The sequence below is a fragment of the Erithacus rubecula genome, assembly GCF_903797595.1.
Source record: "Erithacus rubecula genome assembly, chromosome: 2".
Classification (NCBI taxonomy): Eukaryota; Metazoa; Chordata; class Aves; order Passeriformes; family Muscicapidae; genus Erithacus; species Erithacus rubecula.
Genome location: NC_136685.1, coordinates 84,965,505 through 84,992,008, shown reverse-complemented (window position 1 = coordinate 84,992,008; position 26,504 = coordinate 84,965,505). Strand labels below are relative to the sequence as shown.

At 35.6% G+C, this 26,504-nt stretch overlaps 1 protein-coding gene across 2 annotated transcripts in view; it reads right to left on the bottom strand.

Moving 5' to 3' along the window:
• The window catches only part of LRPPRC (leucine rich pentatricopeptide repeat containing), a gene marked incomplete at its 5' end in the record, with an annotated part of 84,512 nt that overhangs the window by 2,847 nt on the left and 55,161 nt on the right, over positions 1–26,504 (bottom strand). For both annotated transcript variants that reach the window (XM_079333103.1, XM_079333104.1), the window contains 11 exons: positions 1,637–1,721; positions 3,218–3,292; positions 6,035–6,150; positions 6,313–6,452; positions 7,589–7,793; positions 11,075–11,163; positions 14,816–14,939; positions 18,821–18,899; positions 19,009–19,151; positions 21,426–21,516; positions 21,767–21,835. In XM_079333103.1, coding sequence (XP_079189229.1) covers positions 1,637–1,721; positions 3,218–3,292; positions 6,035–6,150; positions 6,313–6,452; positions 7,589–7,793; positions 11,075–11,163; positions 14,816–14,939; positions 18,821–18,899; positions 19,009–19,151; positions 21,426–21,516; positions 21,767–21,835 — 1,216 coding nt within the window. The remainder of the gene's footprint in view (positions 1–1,636; positions 1,722–3,217; positions 3,293–6,034; positions 6,151–6,312; positions 6,453–7,588; positions 7,794–11,074; positions 11,164–14,815; positions 14,940–18,820; positions 18,900–19,008; positions 19,152–21,425; positions 21,517–21,766; positions 21,836–26,504) is intronic.

Sequence of the window (26,504 nt, the reverse complement as noted above, 5' to 3'; positions counted from 1 at the left end):
ATGTTTCATAGCCTTTTCTAATTAAAAATAACAATGGCCTGAAAGGACAGTAATTTGTTCCCCAAAAAATTGAATTTGGCCCAAAACAAGAAATAATGTTTGAAAGCTTACTAATGACAAAATAATAAAAAGACAAAACAAACAAACAAACAAAACAACAACAAAAAACTTTGATTTAAAAGATCTTATTTCTACACCTCATGACTAGAGCACAATCTAAGCCTTCTCATTTTCAGTGGTGCTAAATATTTTGCTGATGATCCCTTTAACAATCAAATTATCAATGTCTCATACAATTAAGATGCTTGAACAGAATAGTCTGGGAACAGCTTTTAAAACTCTTCATGCTGATACTGAATGTCTCTAGAAGCTGCTAGGAGCCAGGCACATCTCTCTGCCTGAAGAGAGTACATCAAACATCTGTTCATACAGAGTGTAACTTCACATGTTCAGTACAGTCTAACCACTGTTTTAGGTATAGTAGGGCCAGAGACTGATTCTCTGCAATCTCTTTATGAAAACGCTGTAACAACATGTAGTTAGGAAGGATAGTGGAAAACTTAGTTCACTTACAGAATTTTTACTGAGGTAAAAGCAGCAGAGGACTCATGACAGCGTAAAGCAGCAAGTACTGGTGACAAAAGGGCAATTTTTTGTTTTATAAAAACATGTTAAAAACTTACCCTGCTGGGAAGCTGAACCTATCTGTTACAGGGCTAAACAATTTTGGTAGTGATTGCTCTTCGCAATGTTACTAAGCAAACAAATTTTCTAAGTTAGGTAACACATCAGAGGACTTTGACCAATTGATTCAAATAAGTAAGTTTGTATTCCTCTAACACTATCTTGGATTTGTGTTTGAAGTGTTTTACCTAATCATTCCTATTTATCTCCTCTGTGATAGATTGGTGCACAAGGGCTTCCATCCTAGAACTTTTTTACTTGTAACATGTGAAAAGGATTTATTCCCTTTAAGAAAACTGGAGGACAGTATGAATACACTAGGCAAAGGACTCTACAGCAGAGAGATGCAACCTTCCAACTGAGTGTTGCCATAGGAGCTGTAGGTCCTGGTTTTTCATGAGTCTTGCAAATAAACATAATTCAACAAAAAACTATTTTTTGGACTCTGACTTCAGCAATAAAGAGAAAATCAACTACTCATGTAAATTCTTATGAGGGCATCTGGAATATTAACTTTGGCTGCATTACAAGATGCATAAATAATTTACACTAATAACAAGATCGTTTCACATAGAACAAATCACAGTTTTGAAACACACACACACAAAAGGAACCAATATTACTACATGATTTGGGGGAAAATAAAGCTAAATTCACTTTAAAAGTCATTGATTTCTACAGCATTCTTCCCCATGGGTTAGGATGGATTCCTTCTTATTCCATGAAGTCCCCACTTTAGCTTCTAAGTAAAGGATTCATGGCTTGTGTCAGCTGGTTGCTCTTCCATCCTAACAGCTGGGGCAGCACACAGACCCAACAAACTGAAACAAGAAAAACCTCAGATAACTCCTGCACCTCTTTATGATTTGAACTGTAAAGCAAGTAAGGGCTTGCATGACCTGAATGTCCCCAGATTTTTCACTCAAACATTGTTCCAAGAAGAATGGCTTACCATAACATCTCAAGAGGTACCGGTAGGCTGTTGCTGGATCGAGATGCTCAGGAATCAGTTCTAGAAGAGTCTCAATCTTCTTGGCCTGTGAGATTTAACACACAGAAAAAAAAGAGTATGATCTTGAAAGAACAAAATAAAATCACCAAATTCAGAACAGTGATTGCACATTTTTTAAGTTAAATCAACTGTACTGGTAACAAAGACTGTGTGACCCAAAGTACATACAATAATTTCCTTCCCAAAATTTTGCCAATATGAAATAGTGAAAGAAATTATGCACAAAATGCAACTAATGTTAAAAGGGTCTAAAATCCACACTCAAGAAGCCTAAACACTAGTGTCTTTTTATTTTTTTTCCCCAGGTAGGCAATTAATGCATCAATGAGAATATGGCAGAATTTCAAATAATTTAAGAAAAATGCAAAACACTCAGCATCCTTCAGTGACCTAGAGGTCAATGGTAGTAGCTATGATCAGTGCTTGAAAGGAATCAGATCACTAACTAATGTGCTTAAACTACAAATCTCCTTCCCTCAACCTCTGATTGTATTTCAAAAATTCTCAAGTTTTAAATTAAAAGCAGTTTATTGAAATTAAGAACATTTTTATCATACACTACTGAATTTGATGTGTTAGTAAAATTTTAGTTTGATGAGCTGAGAAATTTCAACCTTTTTAGTTCCTTCTCAGACACCAACCAATGATGTTTATCACATCATATTTGTCATCATCACTTCAACAGAAGAACTTCAAATCTCTTAGTATTGAATGGAAATTTTCACAAAACAAAAATGTGCATTTAGGTCATTTAAAAAAATATTTATTCTAGTTTATGTGCTAGTCTCCTGATGCTGCTCCTCTATGAGAGAGGAATCTATATGGTTTTGCCTGGGTGTGTATTTCAGGGTTTTTGGTTGTTACTGTTTGATGTTGGGTTTGAGGGGTGGGGGGATGTTTGATTTCTTCCTGTGTGCTAAGGCTTTTTTGTTTCTGTTGGAGGTTTTTTTTGTTTACTTTAAGGGGGCCATAGGAGTAGGGAGGGATAGGAGTAGAGCAAGCACATAAATGAGAGCATTTCAAATTACAGGGAATGAGCACAAAGCCAGGAATCTAAACAGATGCTCCAACCAGAAACATGTCCAAACCACCACAACAAGTAATATGAAATGTGTCTTTTAATGTAAACACAGAAGCATTTAATCATCAGAGAGAGGCTGAGGTTTTAACTTGCATTTGTATTCGTACAATGTAGCCAATAAAATAAGGACTTTCAGCTTGCTATACTGAACTGGATAATGCAGTAGAACATTCTAAGCACAGTGTTTGTGGGATATACAGTGTAACATGGAAAAGGCAGGAAATAACTGAAACAACAGAAAAATATTAAGTACACCCTCTTTTCCATCATGCTTCATAATGTAAACTTGTCTTTAAATATAACCAGCTCTGGAAATTAACTTCCCCCTACCTAAGAAACCCAGTGAAGCTGTCAACTATGAAGTTCAAAACACTTTAACAAGGTTGATGAAATAGTATTTTACAACATATGAAATTGTATACAAGAAAAAAATACCATACCTGTCCAGGTCTAGATGCTGATCTAGCCATAAAACGCCCTAAAGTTCTCTTCTCCTGAACTATTGCATCCCACCTCTGAAGACAAAGAAATTATTAATGTAGCAGACATGAGTAGGTTACTAATAAACAAAATTACTAAGGTGAAAATTTCCAGTTACAGATGCTTAACACAATATACTAATATATTATCTATTTACAAGGTAAATGATTGAACACTAGTTTGGCAAGAAAACCAAAATCCAACCACAAACCAAGTTCATTTCACGCACTCTTTGGTAAACATTTTTAAAATGGTAGGTATAAAGTTTGTTTAAAACAATAGGGGAAAGAATTAAACTAATACTTCAATATATCACAAAAACGAGGGTTAGGACTGCAAAAGAATGAAAAAGAGAAACACTATTCCTCTCCAATTATACTGCCAAGCATTCACAAGTGAGCTAGGGATCATAAGGTTAATTATACATTTAATAAGGTGTCAGGGAGATAACTGCTCGTTTCTTTATAAAAATTAAAATGTACAAAGCAAGTTCTCTTTAAAGTATAATTACCTACACTTATGCATACAAAGGACTGATTTCAATCTCTTTATTTTATAAAAGGCTTTAACTGCAATAGACAGGGTTTGAGAGAGAGAAGTTGAACTTAAAAAAGTTTGAGACAGACCAGATAAAAATCAGAAGTCTCTCTTACTTCAGAAACAAGGACAAAATAAAATATACAAGACAATATTTAGTGTATATTCCTCAAAGATGTCAGTCTTAAAACTCTTAACAATGCAGCGTGTTGTGTTTTTTTTTTTTTAATCAGCTGCACAATATCGCTACCAGAATGCACAGGAAAAAGAGAATATTGTGCATATGAAAACACATACCATGAATTTGGTATATTCAACTAGTATATGCAAACACAAAAATTTGGGTTATACCATGAGCATTCTGTGTAAGCAATATGGTTTACAAGCTCTTTAAGGTCCAGGTGAAAAGCTGTGAAGGTTCATTCCTTCAGTAAAACAGACAAGAAGTGGCTTTATGGTGTTAAACAGGGGCAAAGCACTGATGAGAGAAATGTGCAATATTTTATTACCATTTCTAGCCATTCTCACCTACTGCCAGTAATTGCTCTGAGAGCAAAGAGTCTAGTTTGAGAAATGTTATCCACAGTTCTCTTTCATGCTGAAATAATTCCTTCTAACTCTCATCTGTAAAAGCCTCCTCCCTCCAGACAGTAGCAGACACTGCTGCTGCTTCATAAACTTTTAAATAAACTCTTAGATGCTTTCTGAAAGCAAGGAGTCTCCAAGTATATACTAATATTTTAGATTACAAGCAAAACTGTTGTTTACTTTCCAAAATATAACATGAAGAGTGATTATTCCTATCCTCCAGCCACTGTATTCCTATTAGTGCAAATACTTCATCCACATCACAGTCACAAGTATTGAACACAGCTCAAAGTTTTTCCTGAGCCATAAAACCCCCTATTTTTCACCTAGACACATAGACTCAAGCCTATCTGTAAATATCCACTTATAACAAGGTATTTTTAAATTCTCCATTAAGATACAATGTATATAACGTTATTTCATTGTATGCTATAGAGCCATGAACTTAATTCTAACAGTTGGATGCTATTGTAACAAGTGTCAGGAATATAGGTGTGGATTATTAGTCCATGCTCTGAAAAATTTTAGGGATAGTATGATTTTACTTAAAAATTAAAAAACCTGGTCTTCACGAAGGCAAAAACCATACCCAATTTTCATTTACTCATTCCATGTCAATCAAAGACCAATCAACAATTCAGGAAGAGTGAAATAACTTGAAAATCTTTTTGCATTTTGATGTTTCAAGCTACATAGCAAGAGGTTTTTATGGCAAAACTGTAGTCTCCTTTTCATTTAATATTCAGAAGACCAGTTAGGCAAAACACTACAAAAGTAAGCGAATTGCAAGTAATAAACCTCACATTGTAGCAGACTAACTCAACAGCTTTGTTGGCATTGTCTTGGAACACCATTAAATATCCCATGGATGAAGCAGAGCTTTTTCTTTAGGAACTGGTGAGCAGCATGCACTATCAGGAGATGATGAGAGGCCTTGATTTGAGGCAGGAGCCTATGCACACATCAGCCTGACTGCTGGACTGTCACCTGCTTGGATGAGCCTCCTGACAGAGCCTGTTTCCAGCACCCACAGCTCATCCCACCTCTTGCCTGGCACAAAGCAACTAACTCTGCACAAATGGCACAAGTGCAGCTGCCTCAAATCCTAACTCAGCTGAGACTGGGACCCACAGACCAACATTTGGGTATTAATGCAATTGTTGACACTCAAATAGAAAGCAAATTCAGCTCTCAACTAAGGCTTGAATACAATATATACACTATTATAGCAACCAAGTGAAGTCATGTCCATGACAAGCACTCATTGCCTGCTTCTGTTTTGCAAACTGTACAGCTTTAAGATATCATGTTTACAGCACTTAAATTAGGTGAGAAACTGCAAGGAAATGGCTTGCAAGACACAACTGACATCTAGCAGAAAACTTGGAGAAAAGTATTTGCAATATACAAATACTTCCTTTATTTCCTTCACGTTACTGGAATACAAAAATTGTCCCTGACTCTGGCAGGCACTACTACTCTCAGTACTGAGCATGAGCTCATGATTTAGTCTAAAGTGTGCACTGCTGTTCCCAGTGTAATTCAAATGCATCCCAGCAGCAGCCTATGCTGCACAACACCTCTTTCTGACAATTTCTCAGTTAACCTTTGAAGAGCTCGAAGCATTTCCATACCTCTTGTTATGTCATTACCTGTATCAACGATCTGGCATCATCCACTCTGTCTGAACTGATATACTGAAGGAAAAGATCTGTGACAGGTCTGTAAATTCCAAACTGACTGGCCAGTCGTTCTGCCATCGCACCAACTGCAAAATGATGGGTGCATAAGGAAAATCTCTGATTGAAAAGCCATTTCTGTAAACTTCACAGGCATCATTTATGCTGACTGAGCAGGTTTTATGGGTAATAGCTCTTTCATAACACTTCTGTCGAGTCAGAATATTTAAATATCATTGTAATTAACTTACATTTTTCCAAAGCTGGTTCTAATCCTTCCTCAGACACCATCCTTAACAAATAGGAAATACTTCTGACAGCTTGATCAGGATTCTGTGCACCAGAGATAAGCAGAGGCTCAAGGTACTTCACAGCAGCATCAAGGTCATTGCTAGGAAAAGAGATTGAACTGGCTCAGTTTCTGAAATCAAGATTTCTAAACCCAAAGAAGCAATTACAATAAAGTTTTAGTTTTGTTTTCTACATCAAACTTGTATTTACCAGGAATAGTTGATGAAAAAATATTGACCAAAAAAACTTTATTCAGTCAGATATTGTAAATTCATGACTGAATGAATAAATCAATTAATAAATAATTTTTAATGGCCTTTGACCTGTACAAAGTTTAGTTATTTTAGACATACTTTCTTTCTCATTAAGAAAGAAGAGTCCAGCTTGCTGCATTAGGAAAATGCATCCTCCAAATTTAGAAGGACAAAATCTAAATATTAACAGAGAGTATCTGAATAATTAATGCATGCAATTTAAGTATTTTTATGCAATGCAATTAATTATTTACCTGATTTTTCCCATGCCTGCCTTTTTGGATGCAGATGACAATACTAAATGCCATTTGGTCATTACATCTAAATGCTTTTATTCTTAAGGCTTAAATATAGCAAATGCTAATAAAATCATGCAAGAAGTATTCACCAAAGTGTAAACTCTACTTCCTGCATTCTAAAAAGTTCAAATGATGACATCTCTTACCAGTTCACTCTAAAACCTAATTAAATTGAAAAAGAAAATTGAGCACAATGAACGCTTTTAAGCAAAGCAGAAATGCAGCACTTGTGAAAGCTCTTAAAAATGCTTTGAAAACTGAATCAGAAACATGGATCTACCAATAAATGAACATTGTATTGGAAATATCTGTAAGAAACTGTTTTTCAGACTTATAAAGGTACAGATGGCAAGGTATTTAAGAATATATAGGATGTGTATTATTTATACTGCTAAGTCTTTCCATACATCAAGTTAGTTTTGGTGTGGGAAAAGAAAAGTTGCTCTATCTGCATACAACATTAAGAAGATCTTAATGCTTCACAGTTATCCCAGTATTTCATTAAATTTTCAACCCCAAATTTGTTTGGGAGACAATACCAGAACAGAACTGCACACTGTACTCAAGTAAAATTCTAACATTTGGGACACTGTAAAAATGGAAACAGAACAAAATGGATCAAGCAAGAGATTTCCCAGCACTCTGCAGAAAAGAATGAGATACGTAGCCTTAGAAATACTTACCTTTTAGTATGAGCCAATGCAATTGCATTAGGTATTATTGAGTCAGATATACCAAGTGATTTTGTAGCATCTCCCAGGATATTTTCAAGTACTTGCAGGTTCTTTGTATCTCCTTTTTCTGCCAGGGTCTGAATGAGAGCAGTAACTGCTGATCTAGTAGGCAACACACCACTGTCAAGCATTCCTTTTAAAACAGCCAAGGCATCTAACAATGGTAAAGAAATAAGGGAAACAGAAATCAGACTTTAATTCAGACAGCACCATGCTGCTGGTATCATTAATCCTACCCTTTTAAAAATATGTCCAGGTAAAAAAATTCTTTAAGCCCTGCAATCACTATAGTAAATTCTACCTTGAATACATACATAGACAAATAAAAACTTGCAACAATAATTTAGGTTGAAAGGCTGTAATATCTCATAATAAGTAGTATTAAGCTACTTTCAACATTGAAATAATTTGTTTGTGACCAGCTCAAGGAAAGCAGGTGTGTCATAAATATTCTCTCTTATGATTTTAAAGTCCTGACTCTTTTCTTCTCCAAACAGCAAGCAATTTTCTTTATTGAAAAACAAAAATGTTGCATATTTAAGAATAAATAGAGCTTAAAAATTTAGTTCATTATAAAAACTACTTCAGTATAATACTGAGATTTCTCTTTTTAAGTGTGCATGAAAGCTTTGTTTCCCAAAATTCATAGAACTATGGGACACAAGTCTCCTTGCAAGATCAAAAACTGAGAACTCACCCCTTACCTCAGAAACCTCCCAAGATTATACCAATTACATATGCTAAAAACACACAAGGTCAAACTCCTGTCCATCTGCCACAAATTCCCCAAACCCACAGCTGATGAAGTCACTCCCATTTATCCAAGCAGAATTCTTGTCAATATACATTATCCATGAGCAAACACACACAGAAAGACATGCCCCTCTGGTAAAAATCTCTTATTCTTTACCAGCATAGGCAGGATTAATCACAGATGATAATTATAATACCAAGGGATAGCACTTCTAGCATAGTATACACCCACATGAATTCCACAGCATTGCCATTCCAATTCAATATGCAGGTACTGCAGAAACTAAGTACTACCCTTTACTTGGCAGGAAGCAAAAACATCCTGAATGCTTAGCCTTCCTTCACAGGAATTTTTTTTCTGCCCCACATCCTTCTTTTTAGGGAAAAAAAAAAAAAAAAAAAGGAGCAATATGGGGAGGGGCAAGATGGACAACATTTAAAAAGCAATCTCAGAACACATGCCAAGTTCAAATTCTCTCCTAACTAGGTGTGGACTTCCCTCTAGCACAGAGTACAACCAGCTTTCTCAAGAACAAGGACAGAGAAAGATCTGAAAGCTGTGTATGTGCAGCTACTAACTACTAGCTAACAACTACTGCAAGAAGTTAGGTACTAACAGCAGAATGGACAATTCTGCAGGTTAACTATATGCTTGTGAAAACCAATCATGCATCTTTCAAAATGCTCTCCTATAAACTCTGCAAATTTCCTACTATGAAACTCAAGTTCTGACTCTTTAAAGTAACATGTTTTTTACCAAGTTCTTCCTAGAAGTATCAGAGCTCTTAGGACTATACTTAGGGGCCTCCCTAAAACCTTTTAACTGTACCAGCAGAACAGTACAAATTACATAGCAAAGAATGTTGATGAAATAAATGAGGTATGTATGTGGTAAAGCAAGAAAGCTTTACACAAGTGAAAGCTACAGGATGTAGGCCAAATGGAGCTCACCAACAAAAAGATTACAAAAACACCAAAATGTTTTGGGTGTCCAAAAATGTTCTGGGTGATTTACAAGCATTAGAAAATGACCAGTATGGCTGAAATACTTAGTAACTTGAATTTTGAAGGCTTCCCTTAGACAAAGACAAATGGTATCTCTCAAATTAAAATAGAAACAAGGATTAAGTGTAACTATTCAATAGAATTGTCAGATAAAGCTTGTTCAATGCATAAGATAAAAGAAAATAAGTTTGCAAAGCAATGTAATTCCACAGACTTGAGAAACCTTGCATTGTGCAAAGAGTAAGATTTTACAGTACAGCAAGGGAGTTGATATGACAGAATTTAGTAAGCTAGCTAAAAAAAAAAATCCATACAGCTAGTGCAATAGACTGGCAGGATATAGAAACATCATAATGTTCTGAAGAAGGGAAGAATTTTAGTGTGCAGTACTCAGGAAGAACTGATAAAATTCATGGCATATTGAAGAAGAAAACAGAGAAGATTATAAGAATAAAATCAGACAGGAAAGTCAGGTGAAGGCCTTGAAAGCTGCAAAAAAATATCTGCCAAGAGCAAAAGAAGCAATGGCATTCACCACAAAAACTTCATTGGTTGACACATGCCAATGACATGAAACTGGAGACTGAGGAAGAAGACAAGTTTATCAGCCACAGTAAACAAAGAGTACAAGTGAGAAGATGTGTCTAAATGCTCATCTTGAGTATTTTAATGTAGCTGATTTTACAGGGGTATGGGTTAATAGCACACCTATGTGTGATGGAATGAAATAAAATATAATGATGGCCAATCAAAAATGGATTTTCTGATAGTCTTATAAACACAGCTCAAATAATACATTGAATTGGTACATAGTTGCTGTAATGCCTAAAGGTACTGACAAAAATAGGTATCAGCACTGTACTAAGACTTGCATGGAGATAGAAGACATTGCCTGCATGTACAACTATCTGCATGCAGAGTCTTGGCCTCTCCCAAGAGTTCTACAGCCCAACTAAATAAGTAAGATGTAACTCTGTGGAGCTGATCTCTAGACTGCAAAGCAACCAATGTTGAGAACTAAAATAAAACAACTGTAAACTTTATGTACCATCTTGTTGGTTACACCTGCATAGTCCTCAGCCACCATTTTCCTCACTATCATCATTGTTACATTAAAAAGGACACCACAGCATTTTGTTACTGTTGGTATTGAGAACTATTAAAAAGTGTTTGATTAAGTTTTTAAATCAATATTATAATCATTTAGTTCACAATCACGCACATTTAACAGTCAATTTAACTCATCTGGTATCTCACACAACCAACACAATATGCAAGAAACAACTGCTGGGAATTGTTTCAGATGCTCTAAAGTATGTTAATTTCCAAAGCAAAATGACTTGTGCTGTGAATTTTAACGCACTTGAAAGCCTGTACTTTCTCTCGTTCTGGAGCACAAATTTTGCATGTCTGAAGAGCTGTGATTCATCTTAAGAAAACCCATCTTGTGTTAAATGGAATGGAAACTGGACTAAGTGGTCAAATGACAAGTACATTCATATTCAAGCTGTATTATAAATGCATGTACAGTAATTTACGTCTCTCAGCTACCACAAAAGGCTCTTGATAAGCAGGTAATTTGCTAAATGGACTCCTTTATCCAAGTATTCGAAGGGCGTTACAAGAAAAATCTGCAGAGGCATTAATGTGACGTAAAGGTCAAGCATTGTGACATACCTTTCAAATAATCCCGCCTAACTTGCGATATGATGAGGAGGCTGCTGGCAGCACTGTTCAGTGTGAAGCCCTTGATGTGGGTCTCAGCACTAAAAGAAGCAGACATTTAGAAAGGAATTACTGACATGCTTCTGATACGATAATAAATGGTTGAGCACCAAGGTGAAATTATAAAAACTACTGTTCGTATGTTAAAAATATTGCTGCAAAATATCGACCTGGAGACAGCTTTTGTGTTATCCTGTCAATGGTTATAGAAGGATAATTTTTTTTTGCATTCTGACAGATGACAAAGTTGGAAGTGAGCAACAAAAGAAACAAAGTACAAGATTTTTTTTAAACAATCGGTTCAGATTCTTGAATGCTGACATATTAGATGACTAAAATAACTGCATGCCCTGCATTGTTCTGTTGTATCCTAAGCTGGATACTTTTTCTTCTTTTTTCAATAGTCACCATAATTATAAAATATAAAACTATTCTTTCAGCAATAAAAATGAAACATTTATTTTCAGCACTGTATATTTTAAACACAAACTAAAGCATATTATGAACTAACACCATATCATTTGGTTGATTAATTTTCAAATTTCTGTCATCTAGATGTATACAGGTTTTAAAGTGAACATCCTACATTTGCTGCCTTAGCCACATTAAAATTGTATTTAGCTTATCAATTCCTTGTCTCCTGTAATACAAAACTTCATGTATATACAGCAAAGACAGCCTTTACTTCAGTAACCCTGCTAAAGCTTTTCTAACACTCTGGATATTAGTCAAGAGAGACTAACCAGCAATCACATTGGTCTTATACTACAAAATGTTCCTGCTCCCAAATGACATACAGCCAAGCCCCATTTTTAATATATAAGGATAACTTTACAAATGTTCATTTCTAGATTACAAAATCTCTACAGAGCAAAGGGGGGCATTGCCATTTACCATATCAGCAATCAAGATAAACCTCACTGATCATCTTGTGGCAAACAACTGAGCAGCCTACCTACTTGAACTTAGGGGCTGAGCGGATTGGGAGGTAAGCAGGGTCATTGCTAAATTGTTCTCCTCAATCCCAAGAAAATCCTTCACATTGCACACAATATGACTATCCTCTCAGTCACTTTCAGCCTCCCAGGCTCACAAATGCAGTCACTGGACTCAGGATTTTCTTCCTCTCCCAACCAATCCCCTTAATCCCTGCCTAAGCACCCACTGCTCAGTTCCGCCTTTTTTTTTTCCCTTTGTCCCATCTGTCAAAGCCCTTAAGTCAACAATTCATGCATGAGACTGTAAATTACATATAACAAAGGATTTACTTTCTCCAATCTTCCAATCTTTAGTGTGATTAAATAGATGTTAGCTACTATTACAGAACTAATCCATCATTCCAATACTCCTAAATTTCTATTTAAAACTTCTTGGACTAAATGCAGTAAATATTCATCAAAACAGTTCTAGAATGAGAAGACAACTACATTTGGGTTGACCAACAGATCAGGAATGTTCTGGGATGTCTGGTGTTTGTTTCTTTCAAAGGCAGTGTAGGAGTGCTATTTACCTCTCCCACATTGCTTTCTCAAGGAAGTTTTTCAGTTCCAGTAATAGGGAGACATTTTGAAGTTATTGGATGCTTTTAAATTGTAAAAAACATTAGTTATTTTGTTGCCTATGATAATGTGCAGAGTAAGACTATCTACATATTATTTACCTTTCAAATTTGGCTTCAAACAGTAAAATGACTAATATGTACTTAAATGAAGGTAGTTTTCCTGTATTTTATGAAAATATTAGGAGCTGCACAAGTTTCAGGCCACCGTACACATTCAGGCTTTGTAGGAATAATCTCTTTTTAGTGTGAGGCTGGAAGAATTCTGAAGCATCCAGGAATGTGTGCTAAACACACAGATGTGTTATTCCTCAATTACAGGCGCACACATACAATCACTTCATCTATTTCAGTGAATTATTTAGAACTTAAAAGCTTTGAAAAAGGCTTAAAATAAGCATAATTTTGTTACTAGAAAAAAAAAGCCACACATATACCATGAGCATGACCAATATGAAACATTTTCTGTCTTGATGCAACAGCAAGCCGTTAGAAACTTCTCAGATTGTCATTGTTTGGCATCTCTGTGCTACAAGATGGAGTAGGAGAGTTGTGAAAAGCATCATAGTTGGCTTTGACCAGTAACCAAAAAGAAAATCTCTTATAAAATCTTTTTACTTTACTCCTAAACATCTCAAACTTCAGAGGCTTAACACATCTCTAACCTTTTCAGTCTTTCAAATTATTTTTTATCCTAAATTTACAATTTACATACTACAACACCTATCTAAAGTGAGTTCTGAATCCTTGAAATACTAGGAACAAACCATCACCTTCTTTCTTCTCTCTCAATTTGCAAATCATTGCTGGTATTATGCACTACTTTGTGCATCTTGCTTACAAGTGTGTCTGAGCTGTAGAGCAGGGAAACAGTGGATCCATGTACAAATCTTTAGTACAATGTTTCAAGCTTTCCATTAAATCTTTAAATACTTGGCTATTTTCTCTGAAACAAACTACCTAAATTTTATCAAGGTTCTTTGTATTCCCTGAAACACCTCCCCCTCCATCTTCTACGTGCAAAGATTTATCAGTTACTTGCATTACAGGAAGATAAATTTGATAAACTGATTTTGTTTCCCCTTCATATAATCCATATATCCTGCAGGCACAAACATTACTTATTATAAAGCCCAGTGGCTGAGAGCTATTTGAAAAAGCACTGTTTGTTCTTCTGAACACAGAACTCCAACACTTTTTCAATGCAAGACATTTCTCCAGTCTAAACACTTTTAAAGAAAACATTTAAATAATCAGAATCATCTTACACTAAACTGTTCCTGGACATCAGAAACTAAGTTGGCTTGAAAAACTATTAGGTTTTTTTAGAATACTCTATGCATTAGGTAATTCACCTACAGGCACCTTCAAATCCACTGTATTAGTTCAGTGAGCACACTTGATGACAACCACCAGTCTTGTTTTAGTTGAATAAATGGAAAGACTTAAAATCCTTAAACTTAAATTCCTGTTCTTCTAAATTCTATGTTCACAAGTCTTAACACTTTAAAGCCTATAACTTGACCAGAACAAACGTTACAGGCAATAATTAAAGCAAGTGCCATACCATACAACTCACTAAAGGTTAATTCAATTCCTTTCCTTCTAATAATTCATGACAGCAGGTTGGATTTATTTCAGAAGTGTAAGAGTTGGATCTAAGATTTATGGTCATCTCCTAGCCACTGGCATCATAGTCAAATGTACCATTTTGCATTTGGCAGGCAGCCAGCTGCCAAGGAGTGTGGGCAGGGTAAGACAGCAGCAGGGACAGGCATTCAGGGGAAGGCTCACGGGCAGCTAAGTGAAGGAATCTTGTCTGTTTGGATATTGCTCTAAAGAAGAAAAGGCAGACTGCCAGAAGGGTAGACTTTCAGCTCTGATGCCAAGTACATTTTGTTCAGATTGTTATTTGAAATGAGTTATTAGCAATACACACTGTCACTCTAGTACCTTTTTAAAAATGTGGCATATCACCCTATGAAACACTGGTCTATTTCTTACCACAGCTCCCAATCACTAGTCATGACCTGCATTCCCATTAAAAGATAAGGACTCACCTGAAAATGATCCAGAAATTATTTAACCCCTCTCTCTGAGCCAATAGAAATCCCCCAAACAAAGAAAAGCCTTACATGCGCTTCACATCGAGGGCTTCATCAAGACAGTTCTGTGCTAACAATGCTTTTACAAGGATGTCACAGGAACGATAATGAGACTCATCCTTCTCTGGCATTTTCCTGAAAATATTATAGGCCTCTAAAAAAGAGTAAGAAAGCCAAAAAGAAATGTCATATTGCAAGAACGTTGATCACAGAAACAAATCACCTATTCATCAAAAAAGGTCCATCTTAAATCTATGTATCCTTTGCTTACATAGATAAGCCCAGAGCTGCAGATCACAGCTTGCTCAAAACTGCCTTCATACACACTTCTACAGGAGAAAAGGTTTGCTACTGCTCTTCCTTCATATGTGGCTGTTTCTTCAATATCAACATAGCTGGTTAGAAGGGGAAGACTCAGGATTTTTAAAGCAACACCTAATTCTGGGGTATATAGTTACAGTGTCTGGTGCATGATCACAACAGCAGTTAACAAATAATATAGGAGGCGATTCCAATATGGGGAGATCAAATTATTTGGCTACGACAAGATTTATACAAAACATACAATTTACAAATATACAGATATTTAGCAAGTAAACTACACTGCATTTGTTTGACTGATTAACAGTTTTATTTCATGCATTCACAATAACTGTCAGTGTATGAAAAGATGTTACCAAAAAGGGGGAAAAAAATGATAAGCACAGTTTTCAGTCATTTATTTTTCTGAAACAAGATTATGCAGCTATAAACATGCAGCTAGAACTGCCATCCATGCTGTAACATAAGCTAGAAAGCTGTGTTAAGAACCACAAATGATCTTTAGCATTGAAACAGTGACTGCACATTTCTTTTAATGACTCATGAAATAATCCCTTTGCTAATTCAAATCATAGCCACAATAACCTTTAAAACTTATCATAAATAGCTGGACTATCAGCACAATTTTCACAGTTAGCCATTAAGCTTCTTTCTTCTACTTTGAAAGTAAAGATGAAGACAACTCATTTGACTCTTAATGTCCTAAGAAGCATCAGACTAAATGCACCTGGTATAGCATGTTATGGAATTTTAGTCAAAACTGTTGGTATGCTTTTCACTTTGCATCTTAAACTTCTTCAGCCAAAAAATATACACAAAAACCTCCAGAAATATAGGCACAGAAATGGCTATGCATACAAATTATTATTTATATCACACAGACTCCTAAAAATAGTTAATAATTAGAATTACTACGACCATTCATAATCTACTTTGTATGCTTAAAATTTTGTTAAATATATATATTAACAGAGATAAAGGTAACAGCATCTTTGTAAAAATTAAATTCACTTGTGTGCATTTGAGTTTCATGTATACAAGAGAGTCTAACATTACAAAAGTGATTGCACTGTCAAGCAAAAGAGCAATGAAACAACAATAGGACCACATAAGAAAGATCCTGAAATCCTCCACCACTTTTACTCAGTGGTCTGAAGTTAGTTTGGGCTGCAGCAACGTGATGAACTCTCTTGCCTGCTCAGATGCTGATCACCAGCTTTCATAATGTTCAAGATCAAATTCAGTGGGAAGATATTTTTCCTTCCATTGTTCTGCAATCTGAGGTGGACCAGCAACCACATTCAACAAGAACAATACCCCTCTGACTGGTAAAACCTGCTACAACTGCAAGTAATGATTTACAAAAATACAGCTGACTGGTGATACGTTTGGTCTTTCTGCTCATAAAAAAAATAGAATTCAAACATACATTTAAGGCCAAAAAGTCCTTGTGTTTAGAGACTCCTACAAAACTTCTGCTGTCTTCAGACTGAACTAGGACTTCACCCTGTGAAAAGCTACTTTCATCAGATGGGTACAGAAATGGACCTTGCCACTAGCAGTCATGATGTCAAGTATATATCACCATTGCAGTCCATAAGATGTAAGATCTCCTTCATTGAAATATATTTAATTTTTAAATTTTTTTTTTTGTAATGACTAATTTAATGAAAAATTAAAAATATTTCCATCAATTTTGTTGTGTATGTCAGTCCTAACCTTGCAATGATCATCCTACTCAGATTTTTTCCTTAACTTCATTTCTCATCTCTGCAAGAAGCACGTCTAAAGAATACCTAGATCAATCTTGAATTGAGACATTTGCCTGATCAGGTATTATCAGCTTATTACTCTTCAGATGGCATCTAAAATTATTAAAATATATTAGCATTCAAAAGAGAAATTTCTTGGTTTCAAAATCATATTGTGTTATACCAGCTATTTCAAGTAGAAAGATTTGTTAGAAAAGTGACAACTTGCCAAGAAAGTCTCAGTTCTCAAGACAGTCAAAGCTGTTTCAGTAATTGTGACTGTTTGGGATATGTGTTACATGATCCCCTAGAGTCAAGTTCTCACACTGAGGAATCAAGACAAAGATGAAAATATGACTTTGCATATATCAAGCACTTTGGAGAATACATTATCAAAATGTGTCAGACTTGGAAAGTTCATTGAATAGTTACATAACTAGATTGAGTTCATCTTTTTCCTGTCAAAAAGCTGCCCTACTACATTCACACCAAACTCACATGATATTGCTATATTTAAAAAAAAAAAAAATAATCAACAACTTATTGCTTTTAGGTTCTTTTAGGGCCAAGAGAATAGTTTTTCAAGAAGACAAATTGATTCCAACATAGTTGGAACATTTTTTTCCCCCTTCATTCCAAATGGCTCTAGACCACCTTCTCTCAAATATTGCACCTTTAAATAAAAAAATATCCAGAAGTGATTTATTGCCAAGTTCAATATTCAAAGTCATCATAGAAGTTATATTTTATATTTTTTCTTGTAAACTAGTCTCCCTGCAAAGTCTAAGGCATATTTATTTGGTTTCCTCCTGCTCTCCACTTGATCATTTATGATAGTAGAGGCACAGGACACTTTCCTAGTGAAAATGTCATTAAGTTAATTCCCTTGATTTGATCTGATTTTCAATGAAAATATTTCTTCATTTCTCATTTTCTGATGATGCCCAACAGCTACCAGACTGAAGAATTTCCTGAAAACATAATGTCTGCAATAATACTGCCAAAATAATTCTCAATTTCATATGCATATTATGGTGTTGCACTCCCAGTAAGCAAAATGTCCAGACTCAACTTTAGACTCCTAATCTAAAGAAACTGAATATTTAGACTGAATAACTCTAGATGGTAATTTCACTAACAATGTAAGTTAAATGTCTGAATGACTGATACATTCTTCTTTTAAAAAAATCTGTGTCCAACCCATAAAATATACTGATTACATTTAGAGAAGAAAATTACTAGGTGTCTTGCATTTATAAATCTTCCTCATTCAGCAAAATTAATTTTTACATCTATTGAATTCTATTTTCTATACTGCTTTCAAGTGAGGTACCTAGTTATTTACTATAGTATAGATGAAGAAAATAAGTATTTCTAGGATACTCAAATGCTCTGCACCTTGGAAAAATACTAGAAATGAACTAACTGGGACCAAGGCTCTTCTAGGTGATGCAGAGCAATAGGACAAGAGACAATGGGCAGAAACTGATGCACAGGAGGATCCATCTAAGCATGACTGTGCTGGTCACTGAACACTGGAACAGATTGCCCAGAAAGGTTGGGGAGTCCATCACTGGAGATATTCAAGGATCTTGTTCCATGTGCTCAAGAATGAGACTGAGAAAAAAGGCTGGACCAGATGACCCACCCTTACAATCTGACCTTCTGGGATTCTGTGGTTTCTGCCCCATTTTTAAGGTCCAGTTAAGCTATTTCTTCTTCTGTAACCTGCTTTGAGATGAGATGGATAGGAATGGATTTCCAACAATTAAACACAGACTATACCAAAGGAATGACACTGAAATACAGGCTGCTATTCTGTATACAAAAGCAAACACCCATGCATAAATTAATTCTGTTTTTAGTAGAGACTGGGAAGTTTGCATAGAAGAGCTCTGCAGTTAATTGAAACCTTAAAATTAATGTGGAAGGGGGAAAAACACACAGTGGATTTCAGTTTTACCTTTTGCTTTATTTTTCTTGCAAAGCATTTGTATTTTCAGCTCGTCCCCACTAGCAGCACTTCTATCTTCAGGTCTCCCCTTTAAAAGAAACAAACATTTAAATTACTGTAATGCTATCTGTTGATGTTTTTTTAATAAGAAATACATTCACAAGTGGTGTTAGCTAGGAAAGTTAAACTCCACTTACTTTAGGTACTTCAAATGGAACAATCTGACCATTTTTCTCAAATATATCAGCAAGTAAAATGAGTGTTTTCTCACGAGGAACAATATTTTCTTCTTGAATTTTAGTCCAAATAGCTTCAGCCTTTCCCCAGTCCTTGCTGCTCTCTGAAACAAGATTAAAATCTTCAGATAAAAGCACATTTAGAATATACACCATATATAAGGTGATTCAAAATGATGCCTTTGGAAAATAATTCATCAATTAATCATGTACTTCCACTTCATACAATCATCAATTTGAAATTTTAAAGTGTTTTATTACATGGAAGATGCCAGAAAAAAACCCCAAGGATTATAAGAATTTTTAGATAAATGAGAAATCAGCTCAAAAGTAGTAAAAGAAGTGATCATCCCAGCTCATCAGTTCTGTTTTTCTAGAATGTTAACTGAAAGATATAGATGCATTACTGTACGTAACTGCAAAGACACAGAAATCTGCACTTCATGAGAGAAAACAGTTAACTACCACTTAACTACCTACAGCAGGTGGTTTCCTGTTGCCTTTACATTTTCTAGCTTTGCAGTTACCAGTTGTGAAGCATTTATGACTCTCAGACACAACTGATTTACAGTTTGGTAAAAATGAGCTCTCTAAAGCAGAAACATCTTTCTCAATAAACTGCCTTGGCATTTTATTCAAATCAGGTTTAGTTCTCCTACAATACATGCAAATCTTGTAAATTCTTCACTGACCCTTCAAAAGTCCTCAGAAGTGCACAGCAAAGGGAGAAAGGTGACATTTGCAAGCTGCAGCAATGGATTATCTGAGAATGATCAAGTCCTGGATCTGGTTGTTCCAAAAGGCTCTTGGATCTCCACTGTTGGAGGCACCCAAACTTTTACTAAACAAAGCTATGAGGTGATCTGACTTTGGAGCTATTCTAGCTCCAGGAAATAGCTTAGGCTCAAACTCCCAAGGTTTTCTCCAGTATAAATTATTCTGTGATGATCAAATGCCTTGTTAGTCAACATTTTTGATTACTACTTGGACTAATGGTAGGTTCTTTCTTTGTATGCCTAAAATATCTGAAGTTATAGTTTTGGTACACAGTGACAGTCCTACTGTAATTGTGCATGGGGGAGCTTTGATAGGTAACCTAAAATGTTCAAAGCAAGATTATGCATGGCTTTTGTCTTTCATGGTGACAGAAACCCACAAATGTTTTCCACTTCTTTGAATAGATGGAATTGGTTCTGTCTTCTGAAAGAAGACTGAAGATTTTGCATGACAGAATTTGATGAATTGTATCTTCTGAGATTCTCTTCCTAGCAGGCATACTGTCAGACTTAGTCATTGCCAGAGGTGAACAGGATGAGTGGAGAAATAGGAAGGTTCTCTCCCTGTTGAGACAAGATTGATTTTCAGGCCTACTTGACTTTTGATGGTGAACCAGTATGTGTAAAGCCAGAATTAGGTAAGCTACAGTTGTCTTTGAAGCTTTTCAAGGATGAAGGAAATGAAAAGCAGCAAAATTCTCATGGGGTCTCTGGTAATTCTTTTTGTGCAAGTAGTCCTACCTTCTCGTGCTGTAGCTAAGTGCAGTGGGGAAGAGGCCTGCATCAATAGTCCTACCCAATAAAGAAGATACATGGAGAACAGCCTAAAATAACTTCAAACTCAAAAGCAAGTTTTCTAGATATATCAAACTCCTGTAATGGCTCAATAATATATAGACATACATTACCAAAGTACACAGAAACCCCTGTAATGCTTTATGTTCCAATTTACTGTTTAGTGCTTCACACCCAATCTTAATACATTGTATTTTTTCAGTACTTTAAAATAAATCTCCAAAAGTTTAATCCTTTATACTATACTATAATACACAAAACCAGTATTGACTGAAAAACACAGAATAGAGGAATGAAAAGCTCATAGATACATCCTACACTTGGTCTGTAGCACAGAAATGAACTTTCAGTTTTAAAAACTGTTTCATGGCTACAAATGATGCAAAAGTTTGGTTGTGGCTGGTGAAAAGTATTAAAAATATATATGCACCTTTCTGAGAGTTCCAGTTACAGGAGACCCCCGATTTTTATCAGTTATGAAGATAACAGATGAGCAGGTTTTCTTCTCCAAGCACATTGAAAGCCAAAATCGAACTTTCAAATTGTAACACCAGACAACAGCATGGACTGGAAAACTTGTTCTACCTAAGTCTATATATTATATCTATCCATCTATTCACACACACACACACCATACTAAGTGTTCAGGTCTGCAGATGGAAAAAACCAAAACCCTGACCTCTCCTCCCCTCCAAGATGCCTCAGAAATGATACCCAGACTAATTGTGCATCAAGAAAGTTATGTTCCATCTCCAACCCCAAAGGAAAACAGATTAGAAACATGGAAAAGATCTCAAGCTCACTTACCACACAGTTCAAGCAGGTGGTAGTACATCTCATCTCTATCGCATTCAAACAGATTTCGAGTTAATTCTACCAACTGTTCCAAAGCTTCCATCTTCAAAAAGAAGGAAGAACACAGTTATACCTCAGCCAAAAATTTTTTTTTCTTTACATGTGCACATACATGCTGTGTGCATTCAGCTAAAATAGTATTTCTGTTTAAATATACCCTAACGTTAAGTTCACATCATCAGCCTGTCACATGGCCTTTCACAAACATAACAATCAAGCAAGAAAATACTTCAAAACAATTTTTCTTGGAACAAAATGACAGCTCCATAGAACACATTATACAAGTCACATACCTGTTTATTCAATATACACTTTTTTGCAAACCACTGCAATCTTCTAGAATGTGCTCTCAAGCCAGGAGTCTGTAAAATATTTCCACAAGAACTACATTATTGCACACAAAACACTATAAGGGAAAATAAACATAATACAGGTAATCATAATGGAAGTTCATAGCTTTTGTTTGTTTTTTGAAATCTATATGGAACTACAAGCTCACAAATAATCATGTTAGGTTGCATTGACGAGATGTAACAATTGCAGTCACCATATTCAAGACATTCTCCTCTTCATTTGAACAGTGCTGAGAGAGTTTGTTTAAATTACACTTCAGATGAACTGAAATGTTAAATAACTTCTATCATCACATTAATAGGGTATTATTGCTGCTACCTACAATAATCTTTTGTATTACTCATGGAAAAGAACTACACCAAATGTTTCCAAATTGTCTTCACAATGTAATATTTGTATTCAGCACTGCTGCAACTTAGCAGCTAGAAAACCATGCTTCTGAACTGCACCATCACCATTGGGTGATGCCAATACACTGTACAGACATCAGCTATAGTAACTGTATGGAAATTCCCACCCCAGAACAGAAGGCTCAAGATTTAAGGATAAGACACCTAAGGCTTAAGTGTGTGTACACAGAGGAAGTGATGTTTAATTGTCAGCATGCCACAGTTCTTTCTGTTACTGACTTTTCCAGGTTGTGAGCCTGTGCCTATTCATTCCTCTGTTGTTTCAAGCAGTCTGCTACACATGCTTAAAGAAAAGGTTTCAATCTTTGAAACTCTATCTCATGTAGAAAACCACATTGTGTCTTTCCAGCACTAGATGCCATAATCAGAACAGCCATTCCTCAACTTAAGTAAATTCATAAATAAAAATAGGAAAAGTCAAACTTTTTGAAGAGACATGTCACACATTCCACCTACTCAAGTCCAACATAGCTAAAAAAGGTTACAACAAAATGTGTGCAAAGCATCCATCATTTTTACCTCTTGGCCTTTTCTCCCACAGATACTCGATTTCCCTACTTTATTTTGTGTTTACTTTATTTGTCTTGGCACAAAAAAAAAAAATTACCAAGTGGACTCCAAGGAAATGTCTGTTCACCCCTACAGAGTGTTTTGACTCTTCAAGGCTTTTAGTTTTTAATATTGTAAGAAACCTCTACAGTTTAAATGTGAAGTACAAGCTTAAAAATTTGAACGCCACTTTGTACAAAATAGGCAGTTTGAAAAAAATGGTGTGAGAAATACTACATTTCAGTTGCAAAACAGTGGAAACAATTACTGGAAATGTGAATTGACTTCTCTCTTCTAAACACAGATAATTTCCTTTTCCTGTATTCTCCAAGCACAGAATTACTATCCTTGCAACTTTCTGAAATAATTCAGCATATACCAGAAAACCAGCATGCAAAATTTCAGTGAAAACTCTTAAATTTTGTTAAATATATAGAAAACAGTATTCTGCAGAGTAAATGTTAGGCCACATAATCCTACCAATCACCCAACCATTCCAGGAAGTCAACGTAAGGGTTTTCAAAAAACAGGATGCTAATCCCACATAGCTCCTCAACATGCAACATCTCTGTGTGTTTAGCTCTACTGTTAGAACAGTCTCAGCCCAGAAGGTTATAGAAAAATCGTGGCTTCCCACATATTCAAAGTGGTACATACAAACACAGCTTGCCAGATACGTGCTTTTTTCCAATTAGTTGTTTGTTTGTGTTTTTCCCCGTCTCCACAGCTACTTTATTTATAAGTACCTGTTCAGTGCTTTTTAAAGAGCTACCAAGCAGTTTCACATAAAATATGCTGAAAACTAAGTCAAGAATTAACATCTTACACAACAGGCTCGTGATACACAACAGGCTCTTGAAAATGAAAAAGAAAGAAGTATGTTGCCTGCATTTGTACCTAATCCTCTTTAGGACATGGTAAAATTCAAATGCTGAATTCACTTACAACTTCCAATATCACTGCTGATCCGAATGCCAATGAACTCAACAGCTCAAAAGCTACAAACTTTTTATAGTAAATCCTTTTCTGTTCAGAAATGATTGATGTGTCTGTCACTACAAGGACAGCTGAGTTATACAACAGATATCCTTGTGTTTCATTTTGAAATTGAGAAGTGTTTTCACATACTGCAGGTCTCAATCATCAAAAGAACATCTAGGTCAGATTAACTAAATCTCCAGGGCTTGCCTGATAGTCCATATTTGTAGCTTATCCCTTACAATCTTAGGGAATTTTAAACATTGCATTTAGCAGCAAGCAAGTGTTCCTACAATACAACAGACTAAAATAAAGAAAAACAAAATGCAAGGAATAAAGAAAAATTAAGTAAAACACTATAATTATTCTTCCAAATTCCCATTTACAATTTTGATTTGCTTGTTTCAATGGGCTTAAAAAAACCGTATCGAATCTTAGTGGTTTTTTTGTTTTGTTTTGTCAGGTTTTGTTGTTTTTGTTTGAGTCTCATGGAATTCATCTAGCATATAAACCAAGAATGGATTTCTGGCTTTTACATTCTTTTGAAATATAGAACAGTTGTACTATACCAAGTCAAAGTTTGTTATCCTCTCTGCAATAGTAACTATAGGAGAATACAAAATGTCAGAAAACATAGCAATATTTTCCTTTTAGTGCTTTTCCACTCTCCAGCTACCTGAGGTTCAGTGGATCACACAGGTTATTTCTCTTCCATGAGCTCTGTTTACCCCTGAAACCCCTTAAGATTTATCACATGCAGAAAATCTTTTGGCAATGGGTTGCCTTCACCACTTTCTGCAGGGAACAACCAATTTTGATTTTCTTCAGCCTAACTTCTACTAGCTTAATTTGAAACTCTGGATTTTGTATTAGAAGATGATGTTTTCTTTGTCTCGATTTCATACTAATTTAATGATTAGTATATAAAATAATTCCCTCTTTCTTCTCCAGGCTAAGCAGATTTCAGCTACTTCATTATATCCCCTATAGAAATCAGTCCACAGTTTTGATCAAAACTTACACATGATGTGATTCTTGGGGTGTCCCACACAGGGCCAGAAGTGGGACTTGATGATCCTGATGGGCCCCTTCCATCTCAGCATATTCTGTGATTCTATGACAAGTATACTTATGCTACACTTATACCCACACCAATTTACTCACTGATTCTACACTTTCACACTCAGCAAGGAACACTAACCAGAAAGGGAAAAATATGCTGCATCTTTGGAAGAACTCTTGTCAAGCAGCGCTCAAAAATCATATAAATGCAACAGTCCTAACACACTGAAAGCTTTTGATTTTTTTCTCTTCCTTCTGAGAACCAGTCACTTCAGACAGGTGATTGAAGGGGTCCAATCAGCAGATGTTCTGTACTAACATTTTTATTTGAGCTAATTTCTACCTATTACAGCTGAAAGAAAACAGACTGGAAAAATACTGACCTGTCAGAGAGGAATCTATTAGATGTTTTTCCAGATGTTTTTAAACAATTATAGAAATATTCAAATTCTATTTACATTAACATTCTGTAACTGCTACAGCCAATAGTCATACTAGTTTTTTACTTTTTCGAAAAAGCTTTCCTAACAAAAAAGTTTAAAAAACTACAAAGACATATGAAAGTATTTATTGACCCCTCTCCACTTGCCTAAACCAAATTTTTCTCTTTAAACACAAAACTTACAGAGAAAATCACAAAAGACAACATACCACAGCAGAATCCCTGAGCCCTATTCAAAAACATGACTTTTAGCAATCTAAGAGTAAGAACAGCCACTTTTACTGGCTTAGGTTGCATAACTGTTTAAAAACCAGCAGCAGCATTTTTGATTTGGCATATATGTGACATGAGAGCTTATGTTTTAACCTTCCAACACTGCATGTTCACAAATGACTGCTGTGCGCTGTTTGGGAAAATAATTCTTACATAAACCAGTCAACTTACTCTAGCCTTTCATTACTTCACTGAGAATAACACATCAATTCTAACTATTCAAGCTTAACCCTGACCACCAGTTTATGCTTACTTCAAAACTTTTGCATTTTCTATGCAAAAGTTCAATCTTTTCTTAGGGAAACAGCTCTACTATAATCATTAATTCAGACATATTGGAAAGAAAGAGCCAGATTTTATAAAAGCCATCCATGTTGCACCTCCTGAAGGTATTCTTTGGAAGGATAGATCCATCCATCCCTCTCTTTGCAGCTGAAAAAGCCAGTAATAGTAAGAGACAGCTAATGCTGCTAAAGGAAGCAGAACACTTCATGCAGAGTTACATCAGCAGCAATAAGAGACTTATGCTACCAGTACCAGAACCAGTTACTGAGATTTAGATGCCAAAGCAATGTCTTGCAGGAAAACACATTACTTCTCCAAGCAGACAGCCTTGGGCAGACAGCTATAAGAACTGATGTGTGTCATTCCTAACAGCTCTCTCCAACATAAGTGTCAGGGAAAACAGAAGATTTGATTGGAAGTTCTTAATTTAAAGACTGATTTTTCCCTGATTCCACAAAAATGTCTATGATAATCTCACAAATTCCATACAGCATTAATGAAGCCTGGGATATTTTTGCATGGCAGGTTATTTCAACAAAGCTGTTTATAACATAAACACTGGATGTTTTCCTTGAGTGTTCCCCTAGGTTAAAACCTGTGGCAGAAGTCCTCACTTTTACTAAGCAGTAAGTGCACTTCTTAGTCAGTTAGAAGAACATATATAAAATTTATGTACCT